We start from the raw sequence: 19127 nt of genomic DNA on the forward strand, positions 1-19127 counted from the left end.
AATTTTGTTTATGTCGGACTCGTGAATGGATGGTAACAGCTGTTTATGTAATGAATGTTTAGTATCTTTTATAGTAAAGTTTTAGAATTACATACAGCAAAGTACATAATTAAGATTATTTCTAAGAAAGTTTTAGGATTATTTCTAGCGAAATTTTAGAATCATTTATAGCAAAGTTTTAAGATTATTTCTCGCGAAATTTTAGAATTATTTCTAGCAAAGTTTGAGAATTAAAGGTACAAACCGTTACAAATTCCAGAACAGCCATTGAGGCCCTAATTCCTGTACTTAGAAAAATTCAAGTAATAATGGAAAAGGTAAGTAATGTTTGGAAGTCCTCAAAAGTTAATCGTGTCCGTACCATAAACTAGGTTCTTAATTAGAAGGGTGACCATTTTTGGAACGCGACACCCACGTTGAATATATTGCCCGTAACGTGTGTATATATGATCGGTAGCGTTTCCTTTCGCCGGGTTCAACAGTAAGTAACGAATATACTGTGAATGTACTGAAGCGTTTCAGGGAAAATATTTGTCGCAGGAGGTCAGAATTGTGAAGAAAAAACTCGTGGTTTCTCCACCACGACAATGCATCTTATACGCGGCTATTTGACCAAAAACAAAATTAATACCGTTCCGCAAGCTCAGTATTCATCTGACATGGCGAAAGCGACGATGCTTGATAACCCATACTAATTATTCGATAAATAACACCAGACTAACGCTTCCAATGACAAATAATAACATTATTCCGTACGATGATTTGTTGTTCGACAAGAAACCTGTTATCGACAGGAAATCTAACTCTTCCCTGTTGCAAGAGTTATCTATCTGGTTATCAAGGATGAAATTCGTCGAAAAAAAAGACAAAGCTGATCGATAACTTACAAATATAAAGAATTATTTTATTCATCAAAGTATGCACTCATATTGTTTATACACGGTAAAATATTAGACTAATGTCAAATGATAAGCTGTTGCAGTTGACAATATTACTAATTACAAATTTTATGCCTGTCAACGTGGTAATTGCGAATATTCTCGAATATTCAAAAATTAATGCAAAAGAGTAGATTAATGTGTGTACGCGAGTGCCTAAAAAAACATTGTAATGACCGCTAGTTGTTGTTTTGTTAAATAAATCGTTATATCGTTACTATACAGAAAAGGATTTACTCCTTTGGATTTTAATTCTTAACTACGCATACCAGCTCTTTTTTCTCTTAACGATACAAGTCGTTCCGATGGAAAGTCGCCCTTCTACTATTTGAACGCTGTCATGTGTCACAATAGAGACGTTGCACTACGATAATCTTTAACACCATAGTTATGAAATACGTGCCCAACATAATGTGATCTGAAATATGATCTCAGACGCTAAATATCATATCGCTTGGCACGATGGAAAAGTCGTAACAACTCAATGTAGTTTCAGTCTAGCATCTTTCAAAATTATTAAATTTATCAAAACAAGTTCCAAGATGCAACAATCCAGGTGTACTTTTACATACTAAGGACTTTGTTATTTCTCAATTATTATTGTTCACTTATTGATTTGTGTATGAAAGTAATAAAAAATACTATTTAAAATGACGTCGTGCTTAATTGAAGGAAATACAAAAATTAAAAAAAAAACCAGGGACGATGGAATTCAAACTTAAGACGTGTGGACGCAAGCTAGACAGGAAACACGGTATTTATAGATAATATGTTTATATACATATATGTATATATATCCTTGCATCCGTATAGTATACTGTACGCACGTGCTCAAGACAGGGATAACAATTCCTTATGCAATTTTCTTTTTTTCATCCTCCATCGCATTCATTTATATGATACTTTCACTGCTAGCCTAGCCGATTCTTATATGTCAATGTACGCGCTGTTTTTGACAATCCCCCTTTCGGTTCATTTCTGGGCACCACAAAAAGTCAACTAATTAATTTAATATTTATATCAAAAAGAAAAACTAAAGTGAAAAAACCGACGAGAGCTTAAACAAGCTAAACAACTCTGCAAAATAAAAACACAAGCTAAATTCGATTAAGCGTTTATATAATTTGTAAATAATGTAACGCTCGGCATACCTAAGAAACGCAATTTAAAAAAAAACATAAAAGAAATTCTTTTATGTCTAGTGTTTATGTACAGTACTTGAGGAAAACGTACCGATTAGTCCTTGATAACTCCGTCTTAGCTTGATTTCCGAAGGGTGAGGACATACTTGAAGGCAGTTAAAAACGTGGATAGTATAGAGCGAAATACAGCTCCTAAACCGAAAACGGCCGTCAAACTCGCGGTAAGGCAAGCGGATATTACCTACGCGTGAAAGTATCGACGGGCATAGTCGCAGCACGTGCTCCTTTAAAAGCGAAGAACATTTTCGGGAAATAATAAAAAAGCAGTGATACAGTGACAAAGTGCGCCGTAATAAATAAGGATGCGGAACACACCCCGCAAAATAGTGCAGCAAAGATGGAGCAAGCACCGCAACACAGGACCAGAGTCCACATTATACCGTCATCGAGAGCCAAAGAGGTTCTCGAACACATCAAACTGGCCACCGGAAAGGACGCGCAACCACAGAGGCAGCTGTGAAAAAGCACAGATATCTAGACAAAAATGAAGACAGAGGAAGTCACAACTAACGTCCCAACCTCTAACTCCTTCGCGCTGCTGAGCCAAGCGCCCGAAACTGCTCCAGAACACCCGACCAAGGAGAGACCTCCCCCAATAATACTGAACGGGACCCCGGCCTATAAAAAATCATTTATAAACGAATTAAATGAAATCACTACTCAGTATTATTTAAAAAAACACAGGGCGTACAACGCAAATATACGTAAAAACGGTACCCACCCACCGAAAAATAATCCAGCTACTCAGGGTAAAAAATACTGAGTTCCATACTTTCGGCTATAAAGCCGATCAAGAAAGAAAATACGTGATTAGGAAGCTACCTGATACCTTCACCCCCGAGGACATCAAGGCGGACCTTGAACTCCACTTCAATAAAACGGTCTTTGTCCGCCAAATGACCAAGACCGGCGAAAAAGGCAAAGAAGCCCGCTTCCCCTATACATCGTCGTAGCGGACCAGGAAATAACGCTAGGACAACTACACTCCTTCAAAGCGGTTCTACATTACAAGTGTATCTTTGAAAAGTACACAGCAAGAAGCACCGTCACGCAGTGTTATCACTGCCAACTCTTCGGCCGCTCCAACAGCCACTGCAACTTGAAGCAGCGTTGTGTCAGATGCGGGTAAAACCACAACAGCAGAAACTGCGACAGGACGGCCAACACATTAAAATGTGCAAATTGCAATAGTGCACATGTGGCTAGTTATCGCCAGTGCCCAGCGCGACCACCACCAGCAGGTAGCAGAGATCTACCATAATGCTCCCTAAAATCGCACACCCATACAGACTCATGAAATATAACACTCAGGGAATACGCAAACATCCACGAAATCTAACACATACTAACAGAACATGACATAGACATTGCCATAATTACCGAGACACACCTCACACCAAAAACCAAACTCCGTTTCCCCGGATATACTGTTCACAGACACGATCGACCCACTAAAGGGAGTGGTGTACTACCATTAATCAAAAACCACAAAGAACACCGCCCAGTCCCAATGCTGAAATCAAAACATACCTCAATAGAATCCTTAGCCATTCAAACAGACTACACAATCACTACATCACAATAGTTGGAATACACAATCCCCCACATAACAAAATCGCCACACAAAACACCGCAACACTGCTTCACAACGGCCCCACTATAATTGTAGGAGATTTCAACGCCTAACATAGGTTTTGGCGCTGCCAGTCCCAAAATCACAGCGGCAAAAGCTATTTGAATTGGCATCAAGCAGAAATATTCATATACGCGGACCGTCTGAACCAACTTACCAACCCACAATCTCCAACTGAACTTCCAACACACTAGATTTCCTTATCACAGACAAAACCAACGCAGTTTATAACCCCCACACCATCACGGCTGGCTCCTCTGATCACCTCTCAGTCATCTTCGACCTCCCAGCCAATCCTCCTCCGCTGGCCCCTCGCGTTGCACAGCCCGAGAACCGAAAAACAAACTGAAAAGTGTACCGAAGCATAATCAACGGCCTCATACTAAACGCCAAACAGAAAGTCACCACAACAGATGACATCAAATTTGTCACTCACCGGACACGTACAATGCGCGCTAACAAGTTGAAGAAACGTCCTGTGGGATAATAAACTAAGAAAACTGTACCTAAAAGACAATACATACTGGAAAACAGTAAAATTCTTCAAAACGGGAAATCACCACACAACCACACCCCTAGTCACAAAAAACACTACCAGGTACACAGACGAAGAAAACTCAGAAACATTGGCAGCATACTACGCTAACATATACTATAAGGCAAGAGTCAATGGCAACTCATCCTTCACAGCACAAATCAATGCACACACGAACAAATTCCTAAGAAATATCCGCACAACAGAACAAACCTCCCCTCACTAAATCAAACTCACAACATCGTCAGAAATCCGCAGCCTAATGAAGAAACTCGAAAACAACAAAGCATACTACTAAAACACCTACCAAAAAAAGCAATATGTCCAACTAACGTACATAATTAATGCCATCCTAACTCACAGCTACTATCTCAAATCCTGGAAGCAGGCTACAGTTATCCCAAAACCCAACAAAAACCTGAGTCTTCCTGTTAGTTACCGACCTACCAGCCTCCTCCCAACCCTCTCCAAAATAGCTGAAAAGATCATACTAAACCGCCTAAACACACACCTGGAAATACAGGTCGACATCAAACACAAACATCCATCCACACACCAATTACTTCGAATAACCAATGACATCGTCTTATACTCCGCAAGCCCATCGCCACAAAAAGCACTTGCAAGATGCCAAAACGCCGCAAACTTAATCATATCCGGACAACGGAAATGGAGACTAAACGCAAACGCCGACAAAACAGAAGCACTGGAAGCACTCGTGACACAAAAAAATACCAACACAAACAAAAGTACAGAACGCTACCATCCATATACATAAAACCATCAAATACCTAGGAGTACACATAGACAGCAAACTAACATGGAATCACCACATCACAATAGCAAACAAAATAGCAATGGCAACCCTCACACGCTACTAAAACGTACTCAGATCTCCAGAACTCCCTGTCAAACTAAAACTTCTGTTGTACACAGCACTCATCCGACCAAAAATAACATACGCAGCAGTATGGCAAGCAGCAACACACTACCACGCAAACAAACTCCAAATCACACAGAACAAATGCATTAGAATAGCCACAAATGCTCCAAAGGAAACGAACACCATGAGACTACACCAAACACACAACATACCGACAATAGCTGAATACATCACCAAAGCAAGCACCAAGATACACGAACAATTAAAAAACCACGAAAACCCTGCCCTTAAAAATATAGAAATAAACATCAGAACTAGATGCTGCAATCGAATGCACTAACGTCAGACAAAAGAGCATTAACACAATCGCAAGTGTAGATAAATGGAAATGTAAATAGCCTGTACATAAACTAGAATAAGACTAACAAAACTAACATAGAACTAGGTCCCCCAACTAACAAGACTAACCCTTCCCGGCTTACGATAGTATAAAAACCCAAACCTCCTGTAAATAGGTATTTTATATAGTTAGGAACTTTTTCCTATACTCCCACCGCACAAATTGCACAATAGTATTTAAGAACTGAAAAGCATATTAATCGACGTTATTAGCGTAAGATATCTCCGGACAGGCAACGCTGCCCTAATCTTTAAATTACGTGGTACAAAATGAAATAAACCTTGTACGATGATATAAGTTAAGTTAACCAATAAATAAAATGCCTGCAAATGCCTTTGATAGCTCAATGGCTAAAGCAATCGCCCATCGACCAAGGGATCCAGTGTGTTCGAATCCCGGTCGGGACAAATCTGATAATATTATAGGAATTTCTGCAACTGCTGTTTCTCCTAACATCTCTGCGCTAATGCTACAGCAAGCAACGCGCTTCACAAGTTCCAAAATGACGAAGAAGAATGGGCAGACGCGTAAATTGCAGAAATGAGGAGAGCAGCAGCAGGGCAACCGACAAACGAACACATCACATCATTTCCATGAGAAACGATCATCAAGAGGCTGGCTGGCATATACGAATCGGAGAGAAAATATAACGCGAATGCAAAATGGCCGAGCAATGATGCAGGCAAACAACAAAATCATCTGTTGCCGACCACTTATTAAGAAGGAAAAGAAACAGGTAGGAAGGTGTTGGCGTGTGTTCGATTTGATTTATATCTTCCCGTAATATTAAGGTATCAATCGAACAGAACAATTTACAAACAGCAAAACACTGGAATGTCTGTTCAACTCCGCAAAGTGATCAAGTACAGTTTATCCAATCTCGAAGCTACGGATATAACGAAATCAGAAAACATCGATATTGGTAAATATATGAAACACGTCGATGCTGCTTCCGAGTCAGCAATTGAAATCGGCTCATTTCTCGAATTCGTAGAAATGTGCTGATAAGTCGTGAACTATCTACTCGAGCTATTGCGTACCGACAGACATTTTGTTAGTCGATACATTTATAGTTATTTAAAAAATTATCATTATTTAAAAAAATTATATAAAAATTCGCCCTATAGAGAATTAGAATCTCTTTTTCTATTAAAATCGAGCAATCTATACTTACTACTTATATTTTATTAAGTATAAGGGTAGCTTATACTAATACGATGGTGACATGTTGCTTAAAGAAATTTAATGCATGACGCATTTACTTATAAAACAGTAAAGCCTGTCAATATTTTTTTTTTGTTAATACGGTTACAAATCTTACATCTATTAGTGTCTTGATTTACAATTTTAATGCGAACTTTGCCATTAATATCATTTATATTCTAGTTTTGTCTATATCTAGTGTTACATATGATTGTTTCGTTAATTATTTTCCCTGTCTTGAATTCCGTCTTACAAAATTGATGTTATTCATCTTGAAAAATGTTGATATTATTTAAATTACAATGATGTTTCGACTTCGTAGGATTGGCTCGATTTTGGAAAGTGCGGATAGCCATAGTTTCGTAATCTGAGTTATCATTTTTCTGCGATTGTCAGCGTATCGTGGACGTTCCATTTAAAATGGGAATATTAAGTTACCAGGTAAGAAAAGATGACATTCGAGGTACAATAGGGACAAAGGTACCTTTACGGTAGATTCTTAATGGCACACATTAATACAGCATGGCGTAAAATTACTTGAAAGAAAACTGCATGAAAGCGTTGAAGCCACGTTTAAGCTCTTTCGAAGATTTTGGGAGAAAAAGGAAAGAAAGCGAAAAAGAAACAATTTAAAATAATTGTTAATTTCTAGAAGTATTTTGATAAATAATTTAAGAAAATTGTTAATTTATATAAATATTTTGAATTATATATTCTCTTGGAAGCACTTTGATCTTAGCTTTGTTTCAAATGTTACTGCAATATTGAGATGCTTAAAACAACTCAACGTGAAACGACATTATTTTAAATTTCTAAAGGAACAAGACAGGTTTAACATGCCTTATAATATGCCTTATGATTTTTTGATACCATATTTTTTTGAGTATATATATACATTATATATAAATTAATATGTTATCGATAAAACTAATACAATTTTATATTACAGATGGTTGAAATGGGTAGATGCATGTAAAAGGTTTGATCTACTATCTCAAGGTCCACAATATTCATCTGACAATATTCGTCTGTGCCATTTACATTTTGAGGAAAAATTATTCAGAATTAATAAAGTTAGAGCTCGTCCTCATCCAGATGCTGTTCCAACATTATTATTATCTTTCTATTTAGATTATGCTTGATTGATGCTTTTCTTATGCAACAGTTGCCTTTTAACCAAAATGTTGTTAGTTTTTAATTGATAATTATGTGAGAACAGTATTTTAACGTTATGATGAAAGTGAATAGATTACGAAAAATTTTCTACGTAAATTTGCAAGAAAAAATATTTATAATATATTTACTATAATAAATTGATTATAACTTGTTTCATCTCTTTAGAATTCTCTATGATCCTTACGAGCGTACACACCTGATACTGTTTGCTTGAATACGTGTATAATCCATGAATTCATAGACGAATTAAACCAATACTTTCGAATCATCAGGATCGTATCAATATTTCACGTTTCTAAGAGAAGCAACAACCCCGTCATTGTTGCTGCAACATTTCAGATAAATTCACTCGCGTCCCTGCTGATCTTGAACGAAAAATTTGAAACGAAGAATGGTGTAACTGAATGTGTCTCTCCATTGTATTGAGCCAAAAAAGGGAAAAGCTTTTCTTTTTTTTTCGATAAAAGTAGACACTAAAAGTAAAATTACCATAACTAATCAAAGAAAACTTTTACAACGAGCTACTTTCTCAGCAGATCCGAACAAAAGAAAATTGGTAAATACCTTTTTTAACCTAGTTGGAACACATTTCTGCTAGTTTAAATGTAACTGAATTGTTATAATATCTATCTGAAATAACAAGTTTACGCGTACCAAAATTCTACTTATATTGTAACATTAACGCAAGCGACTTCGTTTAAGCTCATGTATAACCGTGAATTAAAAAGTAATAAATCTGGTGAAATGGCTTTGAACGCTTAAATCCGGTTTTCTATGATAATTTAACAATGAAATTGGGTCGCATTATTTTCGTTTTCATTTTGAACATATTTAACGTGAGACACGGTTAGAAAACAAAAACCTTAAATTTGGCTCTTCGCAAAATTTTACGGAATGAAATTAAATGAATCCTGGTGCATTTCAGTTGGAAATCTCGAGCATCATTGACGACGCAGCCCCATTAGATTATTTCTTTTCGACGTTATCTGCACGCGCATCCTTACACGTGGAACATTTTATTACGCACGTGAAATACTATTTTCTTCGACATCGCATCATCTGATACAAGCTGTTGCCTCGATCACGATCAATTTTATAGTATCAGCTAAACCCTATATTTAGTATTCAAATAAAAAATGATTAAAAAATGAAGAATATCTCTTTTCTTCAATCATAACCTCTCCTACGGTCCCGTTTAAACGCAAAGGAAATCCAATTCGAAATTGAACCTGCTTTAAAAGCAAAACAATTCTTCTCGATGATTTTGCTTGTGGACATCTGAGAATGACTTCAAAGAAAAAAACGTACGTAATATTGTGTTTTATATTGCACAGTCGAGTTTCTAGAAAACGAGGATTACGCGGAATGTATAACAAATAGATAGAAAAATAGGGAGAAATTGAATAATATCGAATTGAAACGACGTAGAACGATCCACGTTATATGTGCGTGCATTTACCATTCATTTTATTAATTTATTCAGACATGCTTCTTCTTTTTTCTCGTCCCAAGTCATCTCATGTAATTAGCATAGTATTATTAGTACCAACAAAAACAACCCGTTCCTTCCTTTTCTGCAAAACTCATGCGACTTCCACTGGTTAAATTGGCAGATAATTATATAGTAATCACTGTTTAATTAGTTTCATGCTACTTTTACCGTTTCTCCTCGCAGAGAATTTCACCTGTGATGACAAATGGTTCAAATAAAATCAGTCACTATGCTACTGCGTCTTTGTGACATGGATTTAAATTAAAAATTCACAGTTACAAAGTCTTGTTTTAAGACTTGGATTAATTTGTGATTTGAAAAGTATTTTTTTAAATAAAAAATAAACGAAAAACTAAATCTATATACCATTTCACATAATGATGTTACTTTGTACTGAAATGAGAAACAATTGTATTCAGAGTACAACCACTATTCGCTTTAAGTATCCACGAATTCGAACATCCAATGTTAGATTAATTTTTCAATGATACGGAAAATCCTGACAGAGATAACGAAGCTAACTATGATAAATTTCACAGCGTAACAAAGTCGAGTGTAAGCAACTCGAAATCTCTTCACCGCCGGTGCAACACGCGTCGATACGCGTTTAGACTGTGGCTGCATTCCGACACTCACCACTAGAGGGACATCATCGCTTACAGTTTTCCGAAAGTGCACAATTACCTATCCATTCCAATATGTACAACTTCTGACCTGTCCCTAACATCCCAGCGTCTAAGGCATAGGCCTGCCAAGTGTACAAAACAACAAACAACTAAAATACTGCACACAAATCTCAAAGAAAGACAAAACACACTCACCACATAAAATACTGGTGATTCAACACGGATAACATCCCGACACTAACATACGCACAGCACCCCTAACAAAATAGCAAACAACCACAGCGAGTATAAATATTTGTAATTACTTGTACATAAAATAGAATTAAGAACATAGCTTAAATAGTCGATAAGATGGATTAAAATAAGAATAGATTTAAGATTTAATGTTACATAAGTAGACTAAGTCTAAATTTAAGTCACATGTATCGCGCTGTTTTTACACCCTTCGCTGTATATATAAATTTTAGGCGCTAAGAGAAAATCACTAATGTACAAAGTAGATTAAACTATTTAAGAAAAACAAAAGAAAACAAAGCAACAAACAAACATCCGGATGTAAACCAAACAAAGCCGACGAGCGCTATAAATAGCCAAACGACTAAGAATAAATTATAACATAAAATAAGTAAGATTAAGTGTTTATATAACTCTCATAGATGTAATCCCCGGCATAGCTATAAAACGTATTTTTAAAGAAAAAAAAAAAGACCTGCCAGGTAGTAGCCTTACTGATGAGTCCACTAGCAATCTCAGGATAAAAAGTTCTTTTCTCTCTTTTCCTTCCTTCTCTCCTTTTTCATTCGTAAATATATTGTGTATGACAATTCTCTTTGATTAAGTACAAATAGTTGGGAATTTAATAACAGTATGAAATAAGATTTCTTTAACTTTCTATTAATTAAAATGAATATATATTTCATAAAATATATTTTAAAATATTATATGTTATAAGTTCATTTCATATGCATTCATATGTACGCACTAATTATTTCATCCTGTTACCAATAACGATAAATAGTCAACGATACTGTCTTCACCAAAACGTAATACATAGATATTATTATTAAAGGAAACCACGGAACAGTTTAATCTGCAGTCAATCAGTTGCGCAGTTATTATCGCGTACTTATCGTATTCTACATAATGCTACGTGTATATAAATAAAAAGAATATGAGAAAAAAAATAAAAGGATAAAAAATAGAAAGGTATTCCTGAAAAAAAATTAACCACGAAACTGGAAAGTAATGTAGTTATGCAACGTAAAAATAAGTAAAAACGGCGATTAGTTTAAAAAACAGCGAACGCGAAACGGGAATAAAATATTATTAATGTCAAGAAAACGTACAATAAACTTTCGCTCGCGACAGTTCCTGTTATAGGAAAAAGAAGGTTGTTACATGGTTATTGAGAAGATTACCATTCCCAAAGCTGTTCCAAGTGAGTTAGAAGGAAACGGCATACATACTACTTTTAGAATACCTGGAACTAAATCAATTTCTTTGTCATTTTTATCTTACGTTTCTATCTTTGAATACATCAAAGTACATAAAAATTATTAATTGTGTTTTGATGTCACCGACACTTATTTGGATGATCAAAGAGCGGAAAAACACCGAACACACCATTATCATTTTTCATAGCAAGGCTTCCATAGCAACGATTCAGTCGTGGTTGTTCGCGCAATGCGAAAAAAACCGTTTCCAACAGACTTCAACAAATTCCAGCTACTCGCGTTCTTGTATAATAAATAAGGACAGAAGGAAATACGAATAAATAAGAATAAAATCGCACGTGGCAAGTTGTTAAGATACAATTTAGGAAAATTCGTGTTACACTTGTTAATCATTCCGTGTATTATATCCACCAATATTCTTAGCGTCACCAGTACTCATTGGTCATTATACTTTCACTTCTTGTACTAAACTTTCTTTTTAACCCTCCTGTGCCGTCGTAGCTCAAAAGTTCAGTTCACTTAAACCTTTAAATAACTCTACTTTCCCATTTTTCGTCAGACTTGATCTTGTCACGCGCATCGCACAGACTTATAACTTCCGTTTAAAGGAATAAAGTATTGTTTCCAAGAGTCATTAATCTTTAATTACTTTGATTCATTTGTTATTCAAAAACCCGCTTGAACTATCAACACTGCACAGGCATCACATAACGATAGAACTGTGCTCGAAACTCTGCAATCTAATGGTTTTGTACTTTGATTAACGTGTAAAAGAAAATACTACGAGTTTAGTATCGTTAGCGAGGCCGTCACGTTCAGAGTCCACCGCGTATAAATATCACGCTTTCAAGTAGAACGATGCTTAAAGAGTTGGAACAAATAATTCCAATTAACAATTTACTTTAAAAGTGGTTAAGATAGAAAATTAATGAGACAACAGCGCAGATCAAATTGCAATCGTTTACCAAATAAAGTAGAAATGCGTCATACTGAATTTTTACTGTACGCTTTTGAGGTTTAATTTTAATTTAAATTTAAATTAGCAGCGAAACTAAATGTACAAAACAAATTTCGGCTGCGAGAGAAATCTAAGCCAGATAAATTTCGAAGAGTAAAGTCTTGTAAAATTTAATGTCCTTGCCGCAATTAATTCAAATCAGGAAGAAAGAATTCAGTTTTTTTTTACAAAATTATTAGCATATTTATCAAAGTGGAAATTCGAAAAATTATATTCCAAGAAGAATCTCTCATATTTTACTGCGTAACTCTCGTGTAAAGATGTGGCATTTTATTTGAAGAAAAGCCAGTGATCAAGTATTATATGCATCAATTCCAGCTAAACTTCTCGGCACGACCCAGGCAATACCAGTTTTTGGTGAAAATTCGTGAGGATATCTGACAACATTCCGTCTCTTGTGAATCCGTTACAATTCTACGAGTCATGCTATATCATGCAAGGAAACCTTGTGACCTTGAATATTCATTCATTCCACGCCGAACTAAAAATATGTATCTATGTTTTCACTTCACTATTCAAATCATACCATAACATTTTACCACTGGATACCATTTACACATCGGAAATTAATTCCTAATGCCATTCCTGTATTATTATGATATCTCTAATGAAGGACTCTGCATATCAAACAATGGATAAACTTGCAACGAAGATAGAATTAAAAGATTGGTGGAAAGCAACCAAAGTGTAATTTACATGGGATGGTTTACGATTTCGTCCTGTAGCAAAAAAAAAAAAACATTTGCACGAAAAAAATTTAAGCTAGGATAATTCTCTGAACAAAAAATAAGGAGAAACATTTTATGAACGCGCACTGGTATTGGTTTCAACAGTGGTTAAATCGGATATTTTTTCATTTATTTTTCAGTCCTCAAAATATGTTCAAACATCCCTCCACGAAAAACACTGCTAGTTGTAAAACACTTTAACTGATACGAATAGATTTCGCATTTGTAAGTTAGGAACTAAGGAATTAATTAATGGTAAGCTTGTGATAGTTTCGATATCTCATTACTAACGTAATACAATATTCTTTAAAGAGAATAATAATGAAAACGTTTATTAGATTAGCGAATTTACTTTTTTCTTATCTTCGTGGCTCGAAAAAAATTGTCACAATCGTTCCGACTGACAGAACAATAAAACGTGGACCCTACAAAGGCCTCGTTTATTACATGGTTGCGACGGAAAGGCTATTTTTCAAATTAACACGTGGGTTATAAGCAATTTCGTAAACTCTCGCGACGTTCGGTAGTCGATGATCTTTAGAACAATTAATTTCGATATCCTCAATAGCCATCGCGTGTTGTTTTACGCGTGAGCTTGTAAGGGTCGATCCAATATGCACATGCAGCGAGATATCGAATCGTGAACCGTGCACACACTGGGACCGGACTACAGACTATCAAGTTGAGAGCAGTCTTGCAAATGGTATCGAACGAACAAACATTACCATCAGTCGCTGCTTTGCACACTTCCGCATGGTTAAGAATTGCCAAGCAATTATAAGATGATTTCAAATATTTAAGTTGGCGGATAGCGTCGCGAGCAACCGCCATCAAATATCTATCATTTCAAATATCAAATATTTTTACACAAAACTTGCACAAAATTAAATATCTACATACATAGAACTATTTTATTCTGTTTTTATGTAATTTCTAATTTGTGTACAATTGGTATTTGCAAGTGTTTCTTTGTGCTAGGTCGCGGAATTGTAGAAAGACCGTTGTACCATGTGTAATTCTGCTATAAACATATTACGAAGAAATTAATTTTCAATCGTGAAAAAATATAGTTATCAATCTTTTATGAATCTGTTGATGATTTACGACGTTCTTATATGTATATACTTATTAGCAATTCATTATAAAAAAGACGTTAGTTTTCTTCCAATTGGTTAACGGAACATAAATAAAATCACCTCGTCTGATTTCAAGAGCTTACGTTTTTCCGCCTTCCCCTTCCAATAAAAATAATGTCACATAGCGAAGAATGTTAACGGAACGAATGCAACGGAGTGCTATAAAATGATGATTCTCTTCTTCCAAGTGCCATTGCAGATTGCTAATGAGTCGAGTACTAGTGATCCGTTTTAAACAGTCTAAGAATATAAGACACGTGCTGACGATCGCCAATATAATTTATATATTTTCGTTCAGTAAAACAACCGAATAGATGACTTTAATCGTATCTGGAACACATCATGGAGACAAATAAGGCTGAATTAGTATAGCATCCAAACTATAAAATATATTGTTGACTAAAACGAGGCTGCTTAGAGGTTCTTAAAAGTGAATAGGAGGATCGTTTTTCTTTTACAGAAGACTTTTTTTACGCCTCTGCGCAAGGTGTCCACAACTCGACGAGCAATGATGATACCTGAGATGACTTTAAGTGATACCTTAAGTGATGATACCTGAGATGACTTTAAACAACTCTCTCTCTCTCTCTCTCTCTTGTTTACACGCGTATAGGATCGTAGTGTTGGCTGCGATAAGTTTATACTATAAATCGTTGGGCTTGAACAAGTAAGTCGATTTATTGAATCAGGCAAAGTTATTATTATATTAGGCAAATGTTCTATCAACTCATTTACCATTCGAATAAAAGTACAGTGTTTAGTGAATTTTCATAATTTTTAAATAGTATTTTAATTCAATGCGTATTTTTCCTTTCGTTTTACCGTTGAAAAGCTCGTAGAATGTATAAAGAGTGCAGGAAGTAAGAGAGTTTTTTTTGCGCTGTTTACTTTGAACAACGACTGAACTAGTCATATTGTTTCGTTAATAATTTGAAAACAAAATCACAATCAAATCCTTTTACACTCCTACAATCCTTATTCACACACTTTTTTATAATATTCCGAAAATTTCTAAACGTATTTGCACGTACGTCTATTAAGCCTCAAAAAGAAAATACGAGTGTTGGTACAGGTTAGATAAATTTCTCAATCAATGGAAGTCGACCATTTGCCACAGTATGAATTTTAACTGGACAAATATTGTTAATTTATGTAACATTTTCAGTCACTGTGCTTCAAAAACTGAATCTGACAGCCAAATGTAGAACATAAGAACGAATCTTCTAATCCGTTTAGTTTCATGAAAAATGATTCTCGCTTTCGATCTTAAGGACCTCGATCGCCTCCCCGAAGACACAAATTGAGATGAAAAACATTTTGCAGATTGAACGCTCTACTGTATCTGACATTATTCGTCTAGCAAGAAACGCGCATAACGAGGAGAAAGAGGTCAGATTATACATCACTATGAATCCATCTTGAAAATTTCAAACACATGCAAACCTCTTTTTATAGATATTAATGGAAGCATATAACCATATTGCTCGAGGACCTGGATCTGATAAGGTATGGACTGCCAAATATCCAAAAGTTCTTAATTATTGGTTTAAAATACCACAAGATAAGCTAAATATAATCGAAGATATTGCACGTCTGATTGAGGTTGCATCCTTTTTGTAAGTTTTCCAGATCTCGCTGTTTGCCGCATACTTATTTTAATGGCAGGATTTCTCAATGCATCGAATGAGAAACGAAGGGCTTATTTGATCACTTGAATCTGTTATTTTCAGAATTGATGACATTCAAGATAATTCGACTATGAGAGGCGATGTACCTGTAGCGCATAATGTTTACAGTATAGGAAGTGCATCAAATTCTGCATCGTATGCCATATCAATAGCTGTGAAACGGGTGCTCCAGTTAAATCATCCAGACGTAAAAATAAAATGTTTGGATAACACTAGGCTAATTTTACAATATAAGCTTAAAAAAGAAAATGGAAATATGAGACATACATTTATACGTATAATAGAAAATACGTATTACTCGATAATATTTTAGGCTAATACGTTCCATAATCGTCTTTCCAACACGACGTGGTTCTCTAGTTGAGTAGAATACTTTATATATTCTATCATGCTTTTGGTTAGAATCAAATGTTGTAAGAAACGCTGCATATATGTATTATCTGCCTTTTAGTTTCATTTTGCATATCCATACAAGGAGAGACGATTTTTGTAGTTCTAACCGAATGAAATTTGAAATACGCCAATTTGATATATTTGGCTCGTAGACATAATCCTGGTGTTAATTACTTATATTTCGAGTTTATTAGATTTCAAATTTGTTAACACCGATTAATATTAATGTACCAGGCTCTAGGAATATTCTCGGAACAATTCAGGCAGATTACCAGAGGCCAGGGTATAGAGCTTTATTGGAAGGACAATTGTATTTGTCCAACCAAAACAGAATTTAACGTGATGGCAGTACAGAGTAAGTCTTTAACAAGAAACCTCAATTAACTTCGTAATTAATTTAATTTGTAAATATTTCAATTTCTCTATGTAGAATGCGGTATTTTTTATATGATCGCAAGACTGATGCCACTATTCTCTGACTATAAAAAGGATATTACAATCATGACTGGATTGTTAACGTTGTATTTCCAGATTCGTAACGATTACTATAATCTTTTTGTAGAGAAGGTAAATCTTGAAGTTCAATCCGTGCAACGATCTGCATTAATTTCATCGGTGCATTCGCTAGCTAAAAATAGGAATAAAATTTGTATTTATTTCTCACTCGTACCTTTTTTTTTATAAATTCTTGTTATACGACATTTTATGATTATCTTTTAGCTAGAGAATACATTGACACGATTTTCATATTATTCTGTGTAAATTCAATATCACACTTACAGTATTAATGAATTTTTAAGTATACAGAAGGTAAAGGTAACGATGACATCGAAGGATATTTCAACTTTCTCACTGTACACGCCATTCAAACAGGTCCCGAAGGCAAAGAGGTAATGAGTATCCTTCATTCAAATTAATAAAAAAAAAGAAAAGGAAGCGAGCATTTTTTGGTGAAATATGATTCCATAATTATGGGCATAAAGATATTTTTAAACAAAAAACTAAATACATCAAGACGAAGCGGTATTGTGTCAGCTTATTAAAAAAGTGTGGAACATACGCTTATACAAGAACTGTACTCGAAGAATTGGATAAAAAGATAAGGGAAGAAGTTGAACATTTAGGTGGAAATCCTTTGTTCGATAAGCTGTTAGACGACCTATACAGTTGGAAGGACGGGGGTGATTATTTGCAACCCAGTTGAAAAGATGCACTTTAATTCTAGATTATTTGTTGGTATAAGGGATGCTACAATGCTGTAATACCCGTAATATTTATCACAATAATCGAAGACTTTCGATTCTTATGTTTTAACGATTTTTCAATAACCAATTTTAAATAATATCGAGTTATAAGGACCACTGTACGATAAACAATAATTATGTTAAATCTTTCCCGGGAGTTGAAGAAACATGAATAATCAGTTGCAAAATATTATTAATTGTAATGTAACATTTCTTTAATAGCGAAGAGTATATAATAATATTTAACTTCATGACATAGATCTTTACATATGTTTTTATATTTCAAGGAAAATTAATTTTTTCCATAGACTTGTGTCTTTTCAAGATTGAGAAAAGTTGTTTAATTAATTTATTATAAAAATGGCTCGAGTTCATTTATAGTCGTCAAAAACAGATTATGCAATTGTTTAAACAACGATAGCAATACCAATTGATGGAACACAAAAACATTATGCTACCGTTTTATTAGTTATCAATATTCCTAAATTTATTTAAATGCAAACCCCCTTAAGCATCTCAATTTCTACATAAATGGACTTGGGCCACTTTCAAAATAAACGATACATACTCAAACTGAATAAGCATCTTAACATTTGAATGACTAATGCAGGCCTACAATTGTCTTACTTTGTTTAAACCTTGTTCTTAAAATAATGTCCTGGACACCTTTTTCCTGTTCATCTCTCTTCCATTTTGTAATACATTCCATTTTCACTATCGTCGACCAATTTCACCCAAGACTCTGGCAATTGTGCACCATAATTTGTGGGACCCATAAATCACTCGTCATCCTCCGTTCAGGGCTAGTTAAAATAGCCTCTCTAGGGTTATAAAGACCAGGAACCTAGTGACCATTGACAAGGTCATATATCGTACATATATTGCGATACATGCAGATCGTGCCCTACATTTTCCACCTCCCCAGATACCATATACTTCGCACGCAGACAACCTTGGACGCACGCAGTAGATCTGGAGTTTTCATTGACCAATTAGGTGGTGAAGCTGTTTGAATTTTGTCTCGCCCTTTGAATTTTGGTTTCTTTTATTCCTGATAAGCAATTGTCGGTCGGATAGCATGCAGAGCATTACGGTCTCCGCTAGCCCGCATCACCTGACCGCTGTCGAGTCGTTCTGATATATCATATCAGCTGCAACAAATCTTTTTTAACACAAATTAACAAACGAACGACAAAATTTAACATCTCCTTTGCATATGGTATCGATTGTATTAATCGCAATTTTTGTACAACAAATTCTGTTTTTAATTTTTATAAGTACACCATTCGGGGTAGACTAACACATAATTCGCACACGTATACTGCCAACTCGCTATATCACGCGATTGAAATGTAAAAAGGAAGAATGGTGCGGATGT

At 35.2% G+C, this 19127-nt stretch overlaps 2 protein-coding genes across 2 annotated transcripts in view; one reads left to right on the plus strand and one right to left on the minus strand.

Moving 5' to 3' along the window:
* Window positions 1–16725: 16725 nt before the first annotated feature.
* Window positions 16726–19127, minus strand: part of LOC143430926 (DDB1- and CUL4-associated factor 8) — a 118678-nt gene continuing 116276 nt past the window's right edge. Inside the window, exon 13 of the mRNA XM_076907403.1 lies at window positions 16726–16736. The gene's annotated coding sequence lies outside the window, so the exon portion shown is untranslated. The remainder of the gene's footprint in view (window positions 16737–19127) is intronic.
* LOC143431009 (terpene synthase-like) lies at window positions 16731–17709 on the plus strand. Its single transcript, XM_076907496.1, has 5 exons — window positions 16731–16860; window positions 16936–17154; window positions 17226–17263; window positions 17306–17402; window positions 17489–17709. Exons 1-5 carry the CDS (start codon window positions 16731–16733, stop codon window positions 17707–17709), a joined length of 705 nt encoding a protein of 234 aa, XP_076763611.1.

The sequence above is a fragment of the Xylocopa sonorina genome, chromosome 16 (genome assembly GCF_050948175.1).
Source record: "Xylocopa sonorina isolate GNS202 chromosome 16, iyXylSono1_principal, whole genome shotgun sequence".
Classification (NCBI taxonomy): Eukaryota; Metazoa; Arthropoda; class Insecta; order Hymenoptera; family Apidae; genus Xylocopa; species Xylocopa sonorina.